Source organism: Triplophysa rosa, linkage group LG1 (genome assembly GCF_024868665.1).
Source record: "Triplophysa rosa linkage group LG1, Trosa_1v2, whole genome shotgun sequence".
NCBI classification, from domain to species: domain Eukaryota; kingdom Metazoa; phylum Chordata; class Actinopteri; order Cypriniformes; family Nemacheilidae; genus Triplophysa; species Triplophysa rosa.
Genome location: NC_079890.1, coordinates 35989961 through 36012211, shown reverse-complemented (window position 1 = coordinate 36012211; position 22251 = coordinate 35989961). Strand labels below are relative to the sequence as shown.

The following is a 22251-nucleotide window of genomic DNA, read 5'->3' as shown; positions in this document are numbered from 1 at the left end:
TTAATATATACAAAATTATTATGCACAGTACACAGATATATATTATGTAAACACAAACTCTTATTCTGGATGCGATTAATCGCGATTAATCATTTGACAGCCCTAAAAAAAATATCACTTCAAACTGAAATGATATACAATAAATGATACAGAGTGTAATGTACACAAATTACTGAACTATACAATTTAGAAACAAGATTAGAAATGATAAAAGCAATACTAAATCAAACACATTTGTCTATTTAAACAAGTCAAAAATGTTAATTTATCCTTTATTAATAGAAAACAAGAGTTGAAAGTACAACATGTGAACAATTAAAAGCTTTGATCTGGTCACAAATCATAATGAACCTACAGTAAATAAAACTGTGTAAATCCTTGCAATTCGTATTAATACAGTGCTCATGGCTAAAGCAACTAAGGAAAACAATTCTGACCCACAAATCATGAATTCCCAAGTCAAAATCCCTCCAAAGGTTATTTACAGTGTTTAAAAACGTCACTGTTAAGTCACCGTTTTGTGACTGAATGAGACTTGAAATGTATCCTACATGAACACATACATGTTGCTTTACCACAGGTAGTTGATTCTGGATCAATTTTTTTCAGCTTATTTTAAGTACACATCCTCTGGAAAGACAAAAACAAATAAAAAACAGTACAGGGAGAAATCGAATCAATTGCGAAAAGTCATGGAAGTTAAAGTTAATTCACCTGGAATAATGATTATTTTAAGTGCACAGAGAGGACAATCAAAACATAATGCTCTGAATTAAATCATTTCTAGTTGCACAAGAAAATAATCCAATCTCTGACAGCAGCATTCTTTCATGAGACGAGGAGAAGGAACTTTCTAGAAGTCATTGAGAGCTGATCTCCAGATAGGTGGGTAAGTTGATAATGCACTGCTCACAATTTTGACTGTAGGGGCTTCAAATACTTGTGGAAGGACTCATGTACCTTTAAAAAATAAAAATAAGTAAGATTCTTGTATATTTATGAACCAAGTATGTCTATCTATGTATTATTACAGTTTTTATAACTGTTAATATTACAATTTGTTTTAACTGATGACAAAGTATTTGTTAACATTAGTTAGTATTAGCTAACCATGAACAATACTTATACAGCATTTACAAATGATAGTTCATGTTAATCTTAGCATTGTTTTAACATGATGCACAATAAATAACAATAATGGCATTAACGGAAAAGTTCATCTCAAAATCAAAATTGTATATGCAGCGTGCGTCTGCTTGTAAACACAGAGTTGCGCTTCCGGGTTGTCAGTCAGAACGCCGGCGTCTGCTCCCACCGAATGCGTCGAAGTGCTCTCGTGAACGCGCACCATAGACTGACATATACGTATATATTGATTAAAGTCGTTATTTTGGTTTGTTTTTCTCACATAAAGCATTGTCGTCGCTTCACAAAAATGCAATTGAGCCACTATGAGCGGATGGCCCGATTTAACGATGTCTTTAATACTTTTCTGGACCTTGACAACAACTATAACCATGATGTCTGTGAGGAGGCCTGGAAATCTCTCGGACGTCACCTATATATCTTTATTTGTGCTCCGAAGACGCCGGGAGGTCTCAAAACATGTTGAACGTCACGTGGGTGAGTAAAAAATAACACAATTTTGATTTTGAGATGAACTTTTCCTTTAACCACGATCAACAAATATGAATGCTGAAAAGCTATATTGCCCATTGTTTATGTTAGCTAATGCATTTAGTTGCGTTTACTTAATGCATCCTCAACACCGACGCACCTCAAAACTGAGCCCTTACCTCTGTATGGTTAAGAGGGGACCTCTTGGCCCACTCAAACATGTGCTCGTAGACATTGCCATCGTATCGACCCAGAACAGAATTGAGCATCTCATCACGGTAGTCAAAGGCATCCACCAGAGCCACTGCATTGGGCCTGATCTCAGAGAGGAGACCCTTTAGTCTCCGAGAGATCTGAGACATCTGGGGAACACTTAGCAGACCGGCCTGAATAAGTAGAAAAACAAGGTCAGTAAAAGGTCTGGGCAATTCAAGATAATCAAAACAATTGTATGTAAACATGATACAAAGAAAAGAGAACTGAATGTGTCTTGTATAACCTGTAGGAAGTCTCCAGAGTTCTGTGCAATTCCGTGAAGGGCATAAAGAAGAGCCAAAGTGCTGATCACAGAGTGAACGGCTGTGTCTCCAATCTCACTCAGTTTAGCAGCAAACAACTTTACCACCACATAATGACAATGAGCCTGTTGAGAGACAATGAAGAATACCAGTCAGAACCCATGACTGCAGTCGGAGCTGAGTGTTGGAGTGCTCCAACACATGGTGCGGTTGCGCTCCAGGCAACCCGAGTTCGATTCCCGGCTCGTGGTACTTTCCTGACCCAACCCCCCTTCTCTCTCCCACTTTGCTTCATGTCATCTCTCACACTTTAGTGTACAATTAAAGGCAAAAAGATATCAAATAAATCTTTAAAGAAAGAACACATGACTGGCTATAGTCATTTATTGAAGAATTTAATGTATTATAATGTCCTCAAGTATTTTTTCATCAGCATAATGTTGTTTGAAAAGAAGGCTTACATCAGATGCTCGGACTAGATCGATGGAACTGTTGTTCCAGGCGTCCTCGTTGCTTTTGCTATGCTGTAGCTCCACCTGGATGCTCTTAGCTGTCGTTTCGACTAACCTGCGAACATTTTTCCAAAGTTAAAACCAGTGGTCCATACACAACATGTATAACAGAAGTCCTACAATAGATTTGGTTTTAAAAGAGGCAGAAATGTCCAATTTGTAAAACAACCTTTGTTTATTACATTGTATGGTTTAAGAAGTAAGTAGAAAGTCAAATGAACCATTTTTTACAATACAGTTATCCAAGCAAACACAGAACGGTCCCATAACATAAAATGACATTCCCAAAATGTTACAAAATATACAGTGCATCTGGAAAGTATTCACAGCGCTTCACTTTTTCCACATTTTGTTATGTTACAGCCTTATTCCAAAATGGATTAAATTCATTATTTTCCTCAAAATTCTACAAACAATACCCCATAATGACAACATGAAAGAAGTTTGTTTGAAATCTTTGCAAATTTATTAAAAATAAAAAACGAAAAAAGCACATGTACATAAGTATTCACAGCCTTTGCCATGACACTCAAAATTGAGCTCAGGTGCATCCTGTTTCCACTGATCTTCCTTGAGATGTTTCTACAACTTGATTGGAGTCCACCTGTGGTAAATTCAGTTGATTGGACATGATTTGGAAAGGCACACACCTGTCTATATAAGATCCCACAGTTAACAGTGCATGTCAGAGCACAAACCAAGCCATGAAGTCCAAGGAATTGTCTGTAGACCTCCGAGACAGGATTGTATCGAGGCACAGATCTGGGGAAGGGTACAGAAAAATTTCTGCAGCATTGAAGGTCCCAATGAGCACAGTGGCCTCCATCATCTGTAAATGGAAGAAGTTTGGAACCACCAGGACTCTTCCTAGAGCTGGCCGCCCGGCCAAACTGAGCGATCGGGGGAGAAGGGCCTTAGTCAGGGAGGTGACCGAGAGATGGTCACTCTGACAGAGCTCCAGCATGTCTCTGTGGAGAGAGGAGAACCTTACAGAAGAACAACCATCTCTGCAGCACTCCTCCAATCAGACCTGTATGGCAGAGTGGCCAGACGGAAGCCACTCCTCAGTAAAAGGCACATGACCGCCTGCCTGGAGTTTACCAAAACCTGAATGACTCTCAGAATCTGATGAAACCAAGATTGAACTCTTTGGCCTGAATGGCAAGCATCATGTTTGGAGGAAACCAGGCACCGCTCATCACCTGGCCAATACTATCCCTACAGTGAAGCATGGTGGTGGCAGCATCATGCTGTGGGGATGTTTTTCAGCGGCAGGAACTGGGAGACTAGTCAGGATCGAGGGAAAGATGAATGCAGCAATGTACAGAGACATCCTCGATGAAAACCTGCTACAGAGCGCTCTGGTCCTCAGACTGGGGCGAAGGTTCATCTTCCAACAGGACAATGACCCTAAGCACACAGCCAAGATAACAAAGGAGTGGCTACAAGACAACTCTGTGAATGTCCTTGACTGGCCCAGCCAGAGCACAGACTTGAACCCGATTGAACATCTCTGGAGAGATCTGAAAATGGCTGTGCACCGACGCTCCCCATCCAACCTGATGGAGCTTGAGCGGTCCTGCAAAGAAGACTGGGAGAAACTGCCCAAAAATAGGTGTGACAAGCTTGTAGCATCATACTCAAAGACTTGAGGCTGTAATTGGTGCCAAAGGTGCTTCAACAAAGTATTGAGCAAAGGCTGTGAATACTAATGTACATGTGCTTTTTTCGTTTTTTTATTTTTAATAAATTTGCAAAGATTTCAAACAAACTTTCATGTTGTCATTATGGGGTATTGTTTGTAGAATTGAGGAAAATAATGAATTTAATCCATTTTGGAATAAGGCTGTAACATAACAAAATGTGGAAAAAGTGAAGCGTTGTGAATACTTTCCGGATGCACTGTATATTTGATTAAATAACTTAAACAGTACCCATAATGATGCTCCCAGAACCTGTCAGGGAGTTTATTTTTATTTATTTGTTTTAACGCCATATCTGCACTATGGGCCATTTATTGCAATCTTATGCAATCACACTTTACAAGCAAAGGTCAAGGAGTTTATTTAAATAATCTGAAAGTAATTTATTGTCCTAAACAATGTTAATTTTGGGTTTCCATCATGTTCTGGGAGACAAAAACGAACATTCTGTTTCCGTTAAGAAAACCTAGCTGACCAAAAACAAACCTTCAAAAAACGAATAAAGAATTGTTGGTTTGATGTCTTTGCAACCTATTTGTAGCTCGAAAGCTTTTGTCCGCATTCATCGAAAATGCATGGAAAACTGAACTATGATCATAATTCGATAGTTGCACATGATGGCGCCGGTGAGCGTTTGGGATGCCGGAGTCAGCAGAGTAATTTCCGGTTGTATAACATTGTATGGGAAAAGGAGGATTTTTGGCCGGCATATACGGGTGTTAAAAAAAGAATAAAAGTAATATATAAGCGATGTGACAGATCCTCTTTACATTGCTGAGCACTTCGTTAAGCCAAAACAACTCCATAGTGTTACACGACCGGAAATGAGTCTGCGGACTCTGGCGTCGCAAAAGCTCACCAGCACCATCTTATGCAACTTACCCATTTCTCAAGATTTAAAGTCATACAAAACGATACATCTTCATTTTTGATGAACTTTACCTTTAATAATGACATACTCGTGGCATATACAACAAAATCTATGAATCGTGGTTTTGGCAAAAACTTACTTGGCAGCTCTAAGTTTGTACGCCTCCACAAGGCTAGCCAGGTCATTAATATTGACCACAAAGCGACGTGATGACACAGACTGAGCCTGTATCGTGTGCTGAGGTTCATTCAGGTAAGACATGATGCCGGTCAACTGCTGTCCTGCCCGGGCATGCTTGTAACTCTTCACCAAGTACCTTATCAACAGAAATGGAAAACATCTTTTAACGTTTGTGATTAACTCTCAAATGTACACCTTGAATGCACTGCAAGTCACTTTACTGTAGATAAAAGTGACTGTTGAATGCATAACCGTAAAGCACTGGATAAACAGTACACCATTATTAAGAGGAAATGTATACCTGGCTGTCTGCAGCATCATGACAGTATTCTCTCCCTCATAGGTGCAGGCGGGTGTAAAAGTGACGTAAATGTCCGGTAAACCGCTGCAGCAGGAGTAACCGTGACCGCCGCATGCCATGCGACACACTTCAATGCCTGCATTCGCTACCCAGGTCGTAAAAGCCTTCAGACCTGCAGATAACGCATGTAGCTACAAAAAAACAAAGAGAAATCATGATATATACAGATAATAGACTTGAGACTTGAGGTGGAGTCGGAATGTACCTCTGGCATCCCGCTAAAATCCCCCTCGTTAATGTCCCCGGTGATGCGATGGTGTGTCGCGTTAATGTACTGGCCCACAATGCGGAAAGCGTATGCAGTGGCGAGAAGAGGAAAGAGTTTATACTGCTGGGTCTGATAGTCCAATATCTGTGGCTCTGGTTCTCTGAGAAAAAAATTGTTTCTTTAATGTGGTCAACATTAAGTGTAAAAGCAAAAGAAAAGTGTATATATGTGGGCTCACCCTGGGCGTAGTTCAGACTGATGTCGGACTGCGCTGTAGCGGATGGCAATGGTGCAGGATTTGGAGAGAGCTTGTGCAGACTCCCCAACTATCATCGAGCGAATAAACACCATGGTGCCGTATGTGAGCTTATCACTGGGAGGCTTCACATATGTCCCGTCTGGCTCAACCTACACAAACACACACGTATTGTCAGGGAAAAAATCATTTATTCATGCTTATGTCACAAACTTGTATGACTTTCGAACTTCTGCTGTTACCGCTGGTAACCAAACAACACTGACCCCCAAAGACTTCCAATGTATGGACAAAACCAGTGAGACATTTCTCCCCCCAAAAATATTTTGTGTTCCCCAGAAGAAAGTCATGAACAAGTTTTGAATAAGTGAACTATTCCTTTATTGACCAAGAATAAATGCAGTGATATTGTCATATCTTAAAGCGACAACGAGCAACTTTTGCTCACTGTTGCCCCACGTGGTTGATAAGCGGAATTGTCTGTATGCAGTGTCGTAAAAACTGTCACTAAGATTTCCCGCTGGCAGCTCAATACACGTGAGTTTGTTTACTAAGCCGACGGACCCAGATACGTCGTTCAAACTATGCCCACCGATCAGGTAAAGTAGTCCGTGTTACCATATGTTCTTCGTATATCAGTACAAAGATTTATGTATCGTTTCTCCATAATTATGAACTGTAATGTCAACAAAGAACGGTGAGTAAGCCTAGTTGTTTTTGCTTGCATAGTTGGTCTCGTGTATGTATCTCGACAACATTAGCCTAATCAACGACTGAACTGTTCAACATTCACGTGGTTTACTGGTCTGAACAAAATAATCTGCTACTTTTTACCACAACACGTTTAGTGTGGTTGTTCAGTCTTTATTTACAAGCACTACACGAGACACGACAACATGATAGCTATCGACACCGGCAACCATATATTATCTCTCAGCTACCTTACGCTTATAAAGTGTGAACGGGTGTTGCGCCAATGACACAGACTAATAACAAATACATTCAAAAGTACAGGACAGTAACAAAAAATGTACAAATAACACTTACAAATCCAGGAGCAGGACCGCTAGGTCTGCATCCCTTTTGCAACCCGTTGCCTCTTGCTGCTCACGCCATCGAGTGTAAGCCTGTACGATATTGATTTGTGACCGGCCTCGCTTCCTCCGACAAAACCCTCTTTGGTTTTTTGGCTGGCTCTGCCATGGTGATGTTTTGGTTCGTTTCGTCTTACTGTTAGCTCTGCTGTTGGCCAACTTCTCCCAGGCTACGACTAAAACGTGACGTATCCCGTAAAGCAGGGGATAGGCGGGGCTTGTACCGGCCCGAACACCAAAGTTACAAGCGCAATTTCAGCCGATAGGAGGCTGCTCAGGTAGCAACGGCAGTAAAATTCGTCCAGTTAAAAGTTGACCTACCACTAAAATAATTTTAGAGACATTATTTTAAGGTCAAAAAGTTGCTCGTTGTCGCTTTAACGTAAAACCAGTCATAAGTAGCACCGTACTGTATATTTGTATACAATACATTGTATGGGTCAAAATTATTTTAATAATTTTTCTTTTATGTTGAAAATCATTAGGATATGAAATAAAGATCATGTTCCATGAAGACATTTTGTAAATTTCCTACTTTATTTAAAACTTTATATAAAACTTGATTTTTGAGAGCAGATGTAGCAAAATCGCAAACAAAAATGGCCAGAAACACGCCTACAAACATCGTTTGCTCCTGCTCCTGCTTTGGATAAAAGCGCTTGCTAAATGACTAAATGTAAATGTTCTTAGATATGACTGTCAATTAAAAATATTAAGTACAACTACTACTGCAATAGTAAACATTTGCATCATGTGGGGAAGACGTGCTCACCTTTGCATACTTCATCAGCATATTCTCACGTGGAATCCTCACATTCTCCAGTTTCAAGTACCCATTATCCACCTCATCAAAACCAAATTTAGGCCCAATATCACCAACCACCACACCTTATCAAACAACAGATAAATAAACAAGTTTCGCTAAACATATTTTCATATTTCAAATATAACAATTCATTACTACAACATCCTACAGAAAATAAACAGCAGGGTAACTTGTAGCAGTTTAGACCAGCATTTTTTTTATATCTTTATCACATGACCACATCTTAAACACGTTTATATTTAGTCATTTAAACCGCTGACTGGAGGGGTTTGTTGTCCAGTTCATAAAGTGTGGCAATTCTGGTAGTGTTTATAAGATAAGATCTGCAGAAATAGTGCATTTTACAAACACCTTTTTCTTGTAAAACTGACAAATAATGATGTATGAACAGGAAACTGTGTGTGCAAATGTGACCGACTGTAAATGTACCTCACTACTTGAAAAAAGATGAACAGAAACATTTCAATTCATGACATTTAACACCCTAAATATTAGAGATAAGCGAAAACTCCTAGAATTGAATTATAACACAAAACTGTAAAACAAAATAATATGATACTCTCAAATAATTGCAATCAGATGATTCTGGAATATTTAGGGTCTTAAAGGGAACCCCCCAAAGTTGTTTCGAACCTGTATACATTTCTTTTTTCTGTTAAACACAAATAAATATATTTGGAAGAATGTTAGCAACTTGCATTTCTTGACTACCATAATTAAATGGTGCCCTAGAACTATTAGCTTTCAACAGAACAAAAAGAAAATGATACAACAATTTTCCCTACTATGGTAGTCGATGATGTCAGCTGTTAACATTCTTCCAAATATCTTTCTTTGTGTTTATCAGAACAAAACAATACAAAGAGTATCCCTTTAAAGTCATGTACAAGCACATATCAACAAAACTACCTAAACAATACAAACATGCTCTATTCTACATTTTCATGTACAGTGAGCGCTTAATACGAATTCATGAATGTATTATACACCATATCCTAGAACCACATTAATTTTTTTCCAGTATCATTATAAGGAAGTACAAAAATAATACTTGTCAAAGCAAAACTATTTTACAATTTGTTATTTCTGAGAAACAGGTCTAGCAAAATTTGTTAGCAGATGCCACTAGGTTTGATTTGCAATAGATCATGACGGTCCTCTACTTTTTGTACAGTACAGAATATCATCATAGAGACACGCTGAATGTTCTTTACCTGGAAGTGGCATGTGTGTCTTCATGCAGCGAATGGGTGTGATGAAAGCATGTAGGCCATAGCACTTGCCCTGAGTGTACAGCTGAGCCAGGACCACAGCATGATTGGAAGTTTTACCCACTAGAAACATAAACACAGAATTATATGATTCTAAAAAACGTTGTCTTTGTGTTGGCTTATATTTAACATTGAATTATGTGATTTGCTTACATCCCCCTGGCCACCATTTAATAGAGGAGATTGTTGGACTGTTCAGAACAAACTCTTGAGTGGAAGGGTGAAAGGTCGCTGTGGTTTCAAGACCACGGATGTGTGTACCTGGAATGATATTACACAAGCAATGATTTTACACACGTAATAAAACCAAAGTTGTATTAAAGGATTTTTTTATGTTCATACAGAAAATACAATTTTAGTCAAATTATACCAAAATTACACAAAATTTAGCTAAAGTGTTGTTTTTGGACTATCAAATTAAACACACTTATAGGTTGTGTAATGGCATACTTGTTATAACCCTTGTAGGTGTTTGACAGCACACAAAAACAGAATACTTATTTTCCAGCACAGCAAAAATCTAACACTTTTTTTTATTTAAAATTGTAAACAGTCTTTGTTTTTTTTCGTAGGGTAGATTAATAAAATGCTGTTCAAAGAGTTTCTTGTATTACAACAATTCTCTTACAATGGTTATACATCTTATAACACGACACAGACAGAGCTGGCATTTAGGTTGCGGCAAGATTCTACTCTTAAAGGGATAGTTCACCCAAAAAAATGGAAATTCTTTCAGTGTTTATTCCCCCTCACATTATTCCAAACCTGTATGATTTTCTTTCTTCTGCAGAACACTAAAGAAGATACTTTGAAAAATGCTGGTAACCAAACAACATCAGACCCCATTGACTTCCATTGTATGGACACAAAACCACTGAGACATTTGTCAAAATATCTTCGTTTGTGTTCCACAGAAGAAACTACATGTTGGCCAAATACGGGTTTTGACCAACATCAGGGTGAATAAATGATGAGAGAATTTGTATTTTCGCATGAACTACTTTTAAACAGCTAACAAGTAAATTATTCACAATCATGCATCAACAGTTTGTTAAAAACGCAAGTTCTCTCCTATTTTAACATGGACTATGTACCTACATACAGGACAACATGACTGATCCAGAACAAAATATGTGCGTGCAAGTAGGTTGCCAGATTTGTTACCGTGCCCCAACTCGGTCTGTGCGTAGGTGCCAATAATCTCCAGGTTCCACGCTGGCATGAAGAAAGCATCCAGCTGTGCGGGTGATGATTGGTTTAACAGCGTCGGCAGAAACATACCCAAGTGTAGGTCAAGGGGCTCTGGGCGCCCTCGGTGCAAACATCTTTGGAAAGGTGGGGGGCAGGGGTCAAGTGGGGATGTGAGGGCAAAGATGGAGGATTTATTTAGATAGCGAAAATTTGGGAAAATGAACAGTGAATAGAATAAGAAAAGGGTGTGTATGATTAATGATGAATAGGGATGAGATTAAGAATGATGGAAGGAGGACAGTCAGCAAAACCCCAGAAAAAGGCAAAAACAACAAAGAGAAAAAGTCATGCAAATTAGGATTAGACAGCACATGGAATAACAGTTTGATTAATGCAATATAATAGAAAAATGCTGCTTGAAAATGGTGTTCTTCAAGAGCAAATATAAACATTTAAAAAAAGGTACAAACCTAGATTTTAAAAAGCGTCCGCAAATTTGAAGAGAAGCAGCTGAGCAAAACATTACAAATAAAACATAAATTGCAACCTCTATGGCAAATCAAAGGAAAATGCAATCATGTTACAGACCATTCACACATGATGTATTCTTGTGTTCAAAAATATATAAGATGTCAAAATATTGACTTGACAAAACTTTGAAATGTCATCTAAAAAGTGCTGGGTGCTGAAAAGAGCAATGCAAAATAGCGCAGGTCGAACAAAAGAATGTGTTCTGAACACACACATTAAAATAACTACCTAAAGCACTAGGATATCCGCTGAAAACATTTTTTTTAATCTCTTCCTTAATTTTTATCTCATGCTGAACAGAAACAGAATGATTTTTTTTAACTCTGGTACTACTGAGCTGTCAACACCTGCAAGGGTCATTCTCAATTATGCCCGTTTGTAACTCTAAATCCAAACACTTTGAGACTGAATCTGAATGATGTTGTTTTTTGGGTAGGTGAGACTGACCATGGCCCAGCTCTGTCTGAGCATAGGTGCCTAACACACGGAATGACTCGGCTAACGGGATCCACTTTTTGCCTTGTTCAGCAGTACCCAGGCTTTTTAAGGTGGGTATAAACATGACATAGTGAACCCCGAGAGACTCTTGGAATATGCCTCTCGCAACACTGCAGGATGGATCAAACAGGTACAAAGATTAAATAGAATGCATACACACATGTGTTTTTACATTATATTGACTTTATATTTAGAGGTATTTGAGGTTATTAAATATTTAATATTTTTGGGTGAACTGTCCTTTTAATGCTCTTTGACACACTTTTAATCGAAGACCTTTGCTCAGATTATCTCTGTAAACACTGTAACCTGCCTTTGCCTGTATTTTATATGGCACAATTCAGGGGGTGTACAAAGTCCGGCCGGCTGGCAATGGCATGGGTGTCAAACATAAATTTGTTACATAACCATTTAAAAACCAGCTAAGCTTCTGCAAGGTGCCTATTTGTATTGAGGTCATTTGTAACTAAAGGAAAATGTTTCTTGAAACTATAGTTAAACTTAAAAGTTTTAGTTAAACTATAAACTTTATTTATATTTGCATATTTCATTAACATTTACTTAAAAACTTATTAAAGTATAAATTGATAATGCAGCTGAACATTAAATAGCTTAAAATATCAACTTTCACAAAAATAAAAAACAGATTTTTGGCACTGTGGATGAACAGCGGGAAGAAAGCAGAAAGCAAAAATACAACATGCAGAACACATCATTCGATTGTTTTTAACAGTAGAATGTGACATATTCAAACATTTGGACATACTTTACAAAATATATATTTCTTTTTATATGAAATGCTTTGACTTAGTCTGGTTCTTAAATGATTGGTTGTTAGTTTTGTAGACAAATAGAAATGTATACATGTATACAATGTATACACGTGCCTTAAATTCAATTAAAAAGGTATCCCAGAATGCATCTAAATTGTTTACGAGAATGCATTTTTGTCTATAAATATTCTAATTTATTAAAAAAACAAGTCCATCCTCTGTATAACATGGGGGGTGTAACGATACGCTCACGATTCAATACAATACACAATTCTGAGTTCACGGTTATGGTAATATTATGATATTGTAAAGAAAATAATACAAAAATTAAACAAATTAAAATAGGATTTACAAAAGCAAAATTATCATTTTTGTTTTTTGTTGTTGTACATACAACTTATAGAATTGACAACATTCATTTCATTTCATTGAACTTTGCAAATTAATTAAAACTGAATAGGTCTTTCACTGAAAAACTAAATTGAATGGAATTTATTAAAATTCAGAATTAATTTAAAATGAACAAAATTATTATTTTTTAAATCTTAAAATACCATATAAATTGACGCAGGTTACCTGTTGGGAGCTCAACCAATACAATTGTTCAGACCTCATATAGTGGAAATTGCCATAGGCTACAATGCATATAGCGATCGTGCCACGATATATAGGTACACCACTACACAATTAAACAACTGCACACATTATATCTAAGAATTGTTTTTTGCATACCGTTTGTAGCTATAGATCTCATCTGGATCGGAGATTCCGTGCTCTCTAATCTTGAGAATCATCTGAGCGCTCTTCTTTAATGCCGCATCATACCTCTCACTTCGGGAAAGAAAGTTTAGGTCTTCATGCTGAAGGTCTGGATCGTTAATAACCAGAGATTCTAGAGGAGAGAATCAACGACAAGCAAACAGACAGTTTACAAACATTCATACCGTGACAAATGTCACACAAGAATTACTCAGCGATTCTCGTATAATCATAATAAAAAATCTGAAATCACAAGTTGTCAGTTCTGAGGGTTCTGAACACATCTGACCTATTTCTCTCCTCCTGCGGGTCTTTTCTGCACTGCCGTCCAGTATGTTTGTGAGGATCTCCGGATCAAATGCGGCATTTTGCCGTTCACGGATAATATCAGGATTCATGGCTGATTCGCAGGAGTCTCTTTCCGACGATAAACTTTCTATCGCGTGTACAGTAACTGGTATTGTTTAACGTTTCAACTCTGGCCTACTGAGATTGTTACTTCCTGGAAGGTGGGCGAATAACAGACCAATGGTAACGCTGAAAACACTGTGGGCGTGGCTCTGCCCTGCCTCAGCCACAACACCGGCTCTCACTAAATCCTTGGTGTTTCGAGTCTGACGTCATCACGCAACAGTGCACAACAGTGTTTTTTAGGCGATTTTAACAATCAAATGTAGTTTAGATGGTTAGAGTAAGGTTAGGGTTAGGGTTTCGTAAGACTTGAAACACCAAGGATTTAGTCAAAACCAACAAGCCACGCCCACGGATCTGATGACGTCAGACTCGAAACAGCAGGATATAGTGAGCCCACATTTTCGCCGTCTTCATACAAGTCTACGCATCCGCCATTTTGGAACGGTCAAGATTTCCTTTGCTGTCCTCACTCAATAAAATCCGTTCGTTTTCCAAGACATTGCGTAATTAAATTTAATGATTGCACATTTTAGTACCATATTGTGGTCACATAGACATTCTCAAAAATGTTTTCCTACATGCTGCACAATAAATTCATTGTACAGTGGGGACAGCATAATAGATTATAATTAAGAGTTTTATTGTAGTGGCATTTTAGAAACATTCATCAATGGTGCTTTAAATAAATCTAGAAAACATGAAAATACATTTTAGAAATAAAGACAATAAACCCTGAATATAGCTTCGCTACCCCCAAATATTGAATAATTGTAAATAAGGCCATTAAATTCAAATGCATAATCATCATTTTGCATTTTAGATCACATTAAAAAATACAATCAGCGCTATAACATACTGTACATATTTTTATTTGGCAATATATCTTGCAAGAAATACACAATATTTTATTTTTACCACAAATTCTATACAAATATTCATGTAGTCTTTTACAGAAAACATTTGTGTGCCATTTGTCCCCATGACTACTGCAGCTATAATTAATATTTTAAAAACGGTCGCATATTTGATGGTTTTGTGTATTTGGTTTGTATAAAAAAAATATTTTAATATTATGGCAATACAAAGATTTCTGATATAGGCTATCATAAAGCTATTGCATTTTTTTAGAATATGACACCTGCCATCACATTAAGGCATTTGGCAGACGCGCGCTTTGGATAAAAAAAACCATCACCCTATAATTATCCTCAAATGCTGGTTACAGTCCTGGGGCTCGATTCACAAAACAGTCTTAAGAAGAAAATTTCGCTTAACTGCCATATTCTTTCTTAAATTCGAATAAAAAAAGTTAGGAATATTTTTGTATTCCTGAAAAAACTTCTTAAGACAGTTCTAACATTTATTTCTCAAAATTGATTTACAAAGCATATGTAATTTAGAAAATATTTGAAAACTTCATAAGAAGGAACATTCTTACAAACCTCCTATAATTTATTTTAAGAAAAATCTTATATTTTGTGAATCCGGCCCCAGATTCCTTGTGCCTAAGATGAGGAAAAATCTTTAAGAACTAACCTTAAGCATTTAAGCATTAACCTTTCATAAAGAGAAAAATACAAGTAGATACAACAATTCCTGAAACAATGTATGCAGTATCATCATATAACAGGAACAGATTAAATGTTGGGAGAAGAAAAGTCAAATCTGGAGTGCCATCCTGCCTTTTTGGCAAACATGTACATACTCCCAAAGAGATCAGGGAATAAAGTCATTATATTGATGTTCGCTGTGTCTTGTAGGCTACAGAGAAAAACAAACATACAAACAAAACAGGGTGTTACACACAACAACACAAAATGATTGTGCAAATAACTTCATGCTTTGTGTGACTTACTAATGCTGGTATAGGTTGCGTATAAAACGCAGTAGGCCCAGTGTATTCTCAGGATAAGGTTTCTTCTTACCATCCAGTTTCTGGATAAGCTCAGGGGGAAACTAAAGAAAATCAATTAATTTTGTCAGAACATTCAGAATGAAGCGTTATTGTATTGTACAGCCCTATTGTATAAACCAGGAACAATGATGATTCTTAACATGGCGATCAGTCTTCATACTGTGCAAAACATGGACTGTGTAGTTACTTACTTTAGTTTTCCATTTAGAAAAGGTTTTCCCCTCTGTGCATTCTTCAATGGCACGAAGCAGCTCCTCATCAGCATTACGACAATTCTCTGCCTCTTTCTGATTCCCCATTGTTTTTAAATACTCCACTTTCCTGAGAGGATTTCAGAAACATTACTACAAATACTTAAGTAGGCAAATACTTTGGTTGTAAAACCATAGTTAATTTTCCTAAGGCCTTTTAATGCCTTAAAACACAAGCACATTAGCTTGACTGAGGTTTACATGACTTTAGATGGTCCTGCAGATTGGCAGATCGTAGGTCAGGTCTTTACAGAACATGTGAAAACGGTTGTCTATCTGACAAAGCATGCATAACTTAGTCATTTTATAAGTATCAGATTCTTAAGCTTAAAGATCCAATTCAAGAAGCCGAATCACACACAACAGTGACATCCTTTAGTACCTTTCATCATTCCAGAAGAAGGGGTGTGCAAGTGTCTGCTCCACAGTTGGTCTCTTTCCTGGATCTTCATTGATCATCCACTCCACAAGATCTTTCGCTACATCATCATCCAGGTGCTCCAGTTTGTATTTTCCCTCCAGAATGTTAACCTCACAATATGGACCTTCACAAAATGGATGATGCCCGCTGGAGAGAATGTAGTACACTAACATCCCAGCAACCTTAAAACAGGTCGCAGCGTTACCATTAAATGACAATGTCGATCAGATTGCACTGGTACTTTTCCAAACTAAATTTAATTTCAAAGGGACAGTTCCCCCAGAATTGAAAATTCTGTCATCATTTATTCACCCTTATGTCATTCCAAACCTGTCTGACTTTCATCTGCAGAACACAAAAGAACCTCTGTGCCAACCTCTACCTGTCAGTGGATTATTAACTTCCTGTCGAACAGGCAGCAGCTAGTGAGGTTGGGAAAATTTAAATCCAGCACATGTACCATCAGCACCGGAGCTCCTCAAGGATGTGTTCTTTCTCCACTGCTATATTCACTCTACACAAACGAATGCACCTCTACAGACCCTTCTGTCAAACTCCTGAAGTTTGCAGATGACACCACAGTCATTGGCCTTATTCAAGACGGTGATGAATCTGCCTACAGAAAGGAGGTTGCTCAGCTGGCTGCCTGGTGTAGTCAAAACAACCTAGAGCTGAATGCATTCAAGACAGTGGAGATGATAGTGGATTTCAGAAGGAACCCTCCATCACTTCCTCCCCTCACCATCCTGGACAGCACTGTGGATACTGTGGAGTCATTCAGGTTCCTGGGCTCCACCATCTCTCAGGACCTGAAGTGGGAGTCCCACATAGACTCCATTGTAAAGAAGGCCCAGCAGAGGTTATACTTCCTCCGTCAATTGAGGAAGTTCAACCTACCACAGGAGCTACTGACCCAGTTCTACTCAGTGGTCATCGAATCTGTTCTGTGCACTTCAATTACTGTTTGGTATGGCTCGGCCACCAAATCAGACCTACGAAGACTACAACGGACAGTTCGTAGTGCTGAGAAAATTATTGGTGCTCCTCTGCCCACACTTCAGGACCTGTACGATTCCAGAGTGAAAAACAGGGCAAGAAAAATCATCATTGACTCCACACACCCAGCACACAAACTCTTTGATCTGCTGCCCTCTGGCCGGCGCTTTAGAGCACCAAACACCAGGACTTCCAGACACAGAAGCAGCTTCTTCCCCCAGGCAATCTCCCTCCTAAACAGATAACTGCTCCTTAAGAGCAATATTCCACTTCCACTACTCCTATAGTGTGCACTATAGTGCCTTATTATATCTACATCTTATGTATACATGCATATAACACTACCTCTACTTACTAAATTATCCATTTGCACAAGTGTACATACAATATGTTTATTCTACTATATACTACCCTGTACAATGTCTCTTATATGTTATTATCCCCCATTTTCTGTAAAATAGTCTTTATTTTATATATGCACAATTTAGAATCTTTTAGACTGTAAATCGTATTATATTGTATTGTCATTGTGTTGAATGTCTGTACTAGAAGCTTCCAACACCAAAGAAAATTCCTTGTGTGTGCAAGCACACTTGGCAATAAAGCTCTTCTGAAGAAGATATTCTAAACACTGTACCCCACTGGGCACAAAACCACTAATCAAAAACCATTCTGAAAACCTTCTTATATTTTCCAGAGGAGAGAGAGAGAAATATACAAGTTTTGACATAAGGGTACATAAATGATGGCATATTTTTGGGGGCCCTGTTAAGCTAATTTATTATTGACAACTCACCTGAATGTCAGAACTTCTTTTGTACCCTCTGTTGCTCTTCTCATCTATTGCTTCTTTTGCCTTCCAGAATTTAGTTCCAGCGGGTCTTGTTTGTAAAGTGGTTTCACTCTGTTTCAGTCTACGACTTATGCCAAAATCAGCCAGTTTAGCTTTCCCTGTAAAGTCTATAAAAACAGTAAAATGGTCACAATGTTTTGAAGGTAGTTTACATGCTCAACTAAAATGTACATGCTGCGCTAACTCAGAGTCTGGTTTAGTTCCTACCGATCAGAACGTTCTGGGGTTTGATGTCCCGATGAAGTACTTTAGTTCATTGGCTGTGTAGAACCTGTAGACTGCAGAGCACTTCCCTCACAAGTTTTTTCAAAACTACAGAGCTATGGTCTGGTAAGTGATCTTGGATGTATTCTTCAAGTGTGTACTCACAAAGCTGAAGAATAAGGTATCCAAAGTTGTCATCTTCTGCAAAGTCTATATAGCGCACAATAGAAGGATCATCAAGTTCTGGAAGTCGTAAACATTCCACCTCGTTCTTGAGGAACCGGTAATTGGACCTAATCATTCGTTTCACAGCCACCTCTGTGCTGTCATCCTTCAAACCAAGAAAAACTTCTGTTCCATCACTTCCTTTAGCGATCTTAAACTCATCACTGAGTACAAGAGTAAGGTTTTTTATTTTATAGGTTTGGTTAGCATCAATTATAGAAAGTTTTTGAAAACGTTCCTTCCAGCGTTGACTGATTGAATACCAACTTCTTTCTGCTGGAGGATTCTCAACAGGCGGTGTGAAGGGCTGCACACTTGACTTTGTCTCCTCGATGGATGTCATTGTGTCAGGAAATGATTGCTTCTCTTCATCTTCCTTCTCTCCTACTTGTGATTCCAGCTTTTTCAGATTTTTCTTTTTCTTCTTCTGTTTTCTTATTGAAGGGGAAACCGCGTTTTCCTCACATAGTCTATCCACTGCACTGAAACTTGATGGATCTCCAAGTGATGTGTTCAGATTTTTAAGTTTTTCCTTCATGGTTTCATCCATCAATATTTCTGCATCATTAAGTATGCTCTCAGGTACTGATGACAATCCACACTTTCCAACAATGCCTGGAGCAAAGTCATTTATCTGAGCAAACACTCCATAGGTCACAAGACTAATTTGACTTGAATTAGCTTTTGTAAGAGGCATTAGACCATTGCATACATTTTCATACACAGAATGACTTATATTTAGTTTTTGCTTATAGTTTTTTTGCATCATGACATCAAGTATTCTTAATATCAATTGATTGACTCTGTCTCCATGTGCATTTCCAAAAGGCTGGACACTGTTTGTTAAAACTGGCAACAGGTCATTGAACACCTGATGAGAAATCTTTTCACTGACACGCAAAACAGCATTTAAGCAATTAAATGCAATTAACAAAAAATGCTTGAGAATTCTTGGAAAGCGCTTGATGATGTCCTCAATGTATTTGTCTGCGCTCTTTGTGTCTTTCAACCACTTGATGGCACTCTGCTGATATTTCTTTGCATCTACACCGATAACACAGCTAAAGTACTCCTCAAACAGAAGTGTATGAGTAAAAGGATGCTCTTTAAGGAAATGTTCCTTATAAATCGCGAAAACCTCTGTCTGCTGTTTTTTTGAAATATCACAAGAAAATGAGAAAAATATCTGTACTTTCTCAAAATCTTCATTCTGTGAGGAAAGTCGATGAATCATGTCGTCCATTTTTTTGTCAAGTACTGGATTTCCTCCATAATTCCTTGAAGCTGAAGCTCCAGTCTCCAGGAGTGCTTTCACAATGTCATCACGGTTGTGATCAACAGCATACTGCAATGGAGTGAAAATCTGCAAATCACGTCCATCAGGGTCAGCTTTTGCTGCAAGTAATCTTTTCACGATACTCAGTGAAACTCCACGTGTACAACCAGCGTAGTGTAGAGGAGCAAGTCTATTTGTTGAGAGTTTGTTAGGATCAGCAGATTCTTTAATAAGATATGAGCAGATTTCTTCGTTATTGCATATAACTGCTGCTGTCAACAGTGTGACATCATCTTCCCAGACTTCAGAAGGGTAAAGCCCATTGATGTCCTTTCCTTGGATTAATTTGCGAAATCTCTCCAACTTCTTGTGTACTATGATGCATTGTATTAGGGGGCCTTTTTTTCTGGGTAGGCCTACTACTGCAGTTGAAAATGGATAGGGGATAGGGATAGATACCATGGTTCTTAAAATATAAATGCCAATCTGTTAAGAGATGAAAAATATTCAATATAAGACCTTGAAGACAGTAGATAAATAAATAAATAAATAAATAAAGCTGCAATAGGTAGAAAATATAGTTTTTCTTAGAAATCTATTAAGTCAGGTTAATTGAGTAGACGACACTCCCGAGTCCCAACTGCGGTAGATTCATTTGTAATAAAAAAGAGTAATAGCTATATACCATACAACACTTACCTGTTGTTTGTAGCTTTACACAGCATTCTGCTCTGTGTTTGCAGGAAATGAAACTGTAACCTGTTCCGCGTTCTACATCTGGCGGACACGTCATAATACACCCTGCGCTACCTGTTTCCCACCCTTTAAGTATGACTACTGTAAACATTCTCAGAGATCATTTCCATTAGATGAAAGCTTTAAAAAGTGGAGCCCAGGGTTATATCTCTGTAACTAAATTTTTATAGTAGGCTGCTGGCTATTATAATTGTTTACTTTTGATAGCCGCTTACAGTACAATGTATGGGCTAATAATATAATTCACCTCACGATATTCTTCAGAGCAGTAAGCTATATAATTGCTATATAATTATATCACTTGAAATCAATCATTGACGAGATGAATAATCAGTTTGCACGCTATAAAATCAGGTCAGTCATCTCCACATAAACTGAGGGGAGCAGTATTGTATAGTAAACTTTTACAGACTCGAATATTAAGTTCCAACATTGTTTAAAATTCAAAGCGTAAGCTACACTACAAAACGAGCACAAAAGAGCAAAAAACTGTGAACTACTTACCTTATTGTGCGAAATAACGTTGCAGACAAGTCTTTGCGCGGGATATTTTTATATAGGCGTTTTTTGACTAACTGCGCCGCGCGCACAAACGATCAGCCATATGACTTCAGAAGTATCGCGAGAGCGTTTCGAAACAATACGCTGCAGCTAAAAAAAGCTGCTCTCGCGGTATTCTGATGACATACAGTCTGCGCAGCACCGAACACTCCCATATTCAGAAATGAAACTCTTCTTCCGTCATCAGCCCTATGCTCTCAGTGACAATCTGCCTCTAAAAACATTTGGCTTGCAAATTAATTTACAAGCATCAATTTTTCACCCCAGAGATATCTTATATGGAACAATAAGGACATTTTACACTGGTTTCAGAATAATGTTGTTCTGGTGGACCAGTTATTTGACACTGGTTATCTCTTTACATATGATCTTTTACACCTTTACACCCAACCAATCTCTTGTGGGAGAAATATGTTTCTCTTCTCATGGTCATAATAATAATACATCGATAAGAACTATGTTCCAAAAGGACATTGTTACACGTCCAAATGTAATTACATACTGGAGTCAATTTGTAAATGATGTCAATTGAAAGTTTGGCCTTTGCCTAATCGTTATTTTGTTACAAACAAGGTTAAAGAGGTTACCTTTAAACTTATTCACAGAATAAACCCGGTTAAATGTCTTCTAAAAGGATATAGATGTTTGTTGTAGCCTATTATTCCTGGAAAGAGACAGATATTCATTTGTTTTGTTACTGCCCTCTGGTTGTTGTTTTTTTTTGTGGCAAAATTTACTTGACTTTCTTGTTGAAAATATTGATATAAATTTCATTTTACAATGGAATCATGTAGGCCTATTGTTAGGTCTGTTTGTTAATCAGAAAGACAAACAAATCCACACTTATTTGATTTATTTTATTATTTTAATGGATAAGTTTCCTTATTCCTAAATGTAAATTTTCTAGGGGAAAACCATGAAGCGTTTAAGGAAGAAATAAGTTACCATGTTAATTTAATCTTACCCTCCAAAAACCAGAGAGCTCGTCCTATTCTACAGGCATGAAACTATTTTCACGTAGGCTACTTTGCTTATTCCCCCTTGCAAAATTTTTATTTTTATTTCTTTGTTTTCATTTTTTTATATACTTGATTACACAAATTGTATTGCTCATAATACCGTTATTCAATAAAAAAATCTGCCTCTGAAAAATGTATGTTATTTGCTGTACTGTAACCTAATAAAGTCAGGTAAATGAATCATACAATTT

General features: G+C 37.8%; 2 protein-coding genes across 6 annotated transcripts; both read right to left on the bottom strand.

The window, feature by feature from the left end:
- Positions 1-258: 258 nt before the first annotated feature.
- acox1 (acyl-CoA oxidase 1, palmitoyl) lies at positions 259-13691 on the bottom strand. Of its 2 annotated transcripts, none has more exons than XM_057341935.1 (14): positions 13459-13691; positions 13143-13302; positions 11587-11747; positions 9571-9678; positions 9361-9480; positions 8093-8208; positions 6209-6378; positions 5968-6130; positions 5703-5893; positions 5361-5537; positions 2597-2702; positions 2117-2260; positions 1797-2003; positions 259-960 (listed from the first exon to the last, which is right to left on the bottom strand). In XM_057341935.1, exons 1-14 carry the CDS (start codon positions 13565-13567, stop codon positions 910-912), a joined length of 1983 nt encoding a protein of 660 aa, XP_057197918.1. In that variant the 5' UTR covers positions 13568-13691; the 3' UTR covers positions 259-909. The 2 variants fall into 2 exon arrangements, with proteins under 2 accessions (XP_057197918.1, XP_057197909.1); XM_057341926.1 differs by lacking the exon at positions 11587-11747 and adding an exon at positions 10582-10742 and having other exon boundaries at positions 13459-13690.
- A 591-nt stretch (positions 13692-14282) lies between these two features.
- Positions 14283-21059, bottom strand: LOC130556073 (uncharacterized). Of its 4 annotated transcripts, none has more exons than XR_008963178.1 (7): positions 20424-21059; positions 18227-20210; positions 17963-18126; positions 16132-16352; positions 15690-15819; positions 15439-15539; positions 14283-15344 (listed from the first exon to the last, which is right to left on the bottom strand). XR_008963178.1 is itself a non-coding variant. In XM_057336774.1 (6 exons), the coding sequence occupies exons 3-6, from the start codon at positions 16341-16343 to the stop codon at positions 15221-15223; spliced, it is 567 nt and encodes a 188-aa protein (XP_057192757.1). In that variant the 5' UTR covers positions 16344-16352; positions 17963-18126; positions 18227-21045; the 3' UTR covers positions 14284-15220. The 4 variants fall into 4 exon arrangements, 1 of the variants encoding a protein (XP_057192757.1); XR_008963177.1 differs by having other exon boundaries at positions 20985-21050; XR_008963176.1 differs by having other exon boundaries at positions 18227-21059.
- Between the last annotated feature and the right edge of the window lie 1192 nt (positions 21060-22251).

Excerpts from the sequence above, each read along its gene's own strand:
- acox1 (XM_057341935.1), bottom strand. The coding sequence starts at position 13,567 with ATGAATCCTGATATTATCCGTGAACGGCAAAATGCCGCATTTGATCCG. Across the intron at positions 9,481-9,570 it reads TAAATGGTGGCCAGGGGGAT|TGGGTAAAACTTCCAATCAT; the intron begins GTAAGCAAATCA and ends TTATGTTTCTAG. Across the intron at positions 5,538-5,702 it reads ATGATGCTGCAGACAGCCAG|GTACTTGGTGAAGAGTTACA; the intron begins GTATACATTTCC and ends TCTGTTGATAAG.
- LOC130556073 (XM_057336774.1), bottom strand. The coding sequence starts at position 16,343 with ATGTTAGTGTACTACATTCTCTCCAGCGGGCATCATCCATTTTGTGAA. Across the intron at positions 15,820-16,131 it reads TTCTTCTGGAATGATGAAAG|GAAAGTGGAGTATTTAAAAA; the intron begins GTACTAAAGGAT and ends AAATCCTCTCAG. Across the intron at positions 15,540-15,689 it reads TTTCTAAATGGAAAACTAAA|TTTCCCCCTGAGCTTATCCA; the intron begins GTAAGTAACTAC and ends GATTTTCTTTAG.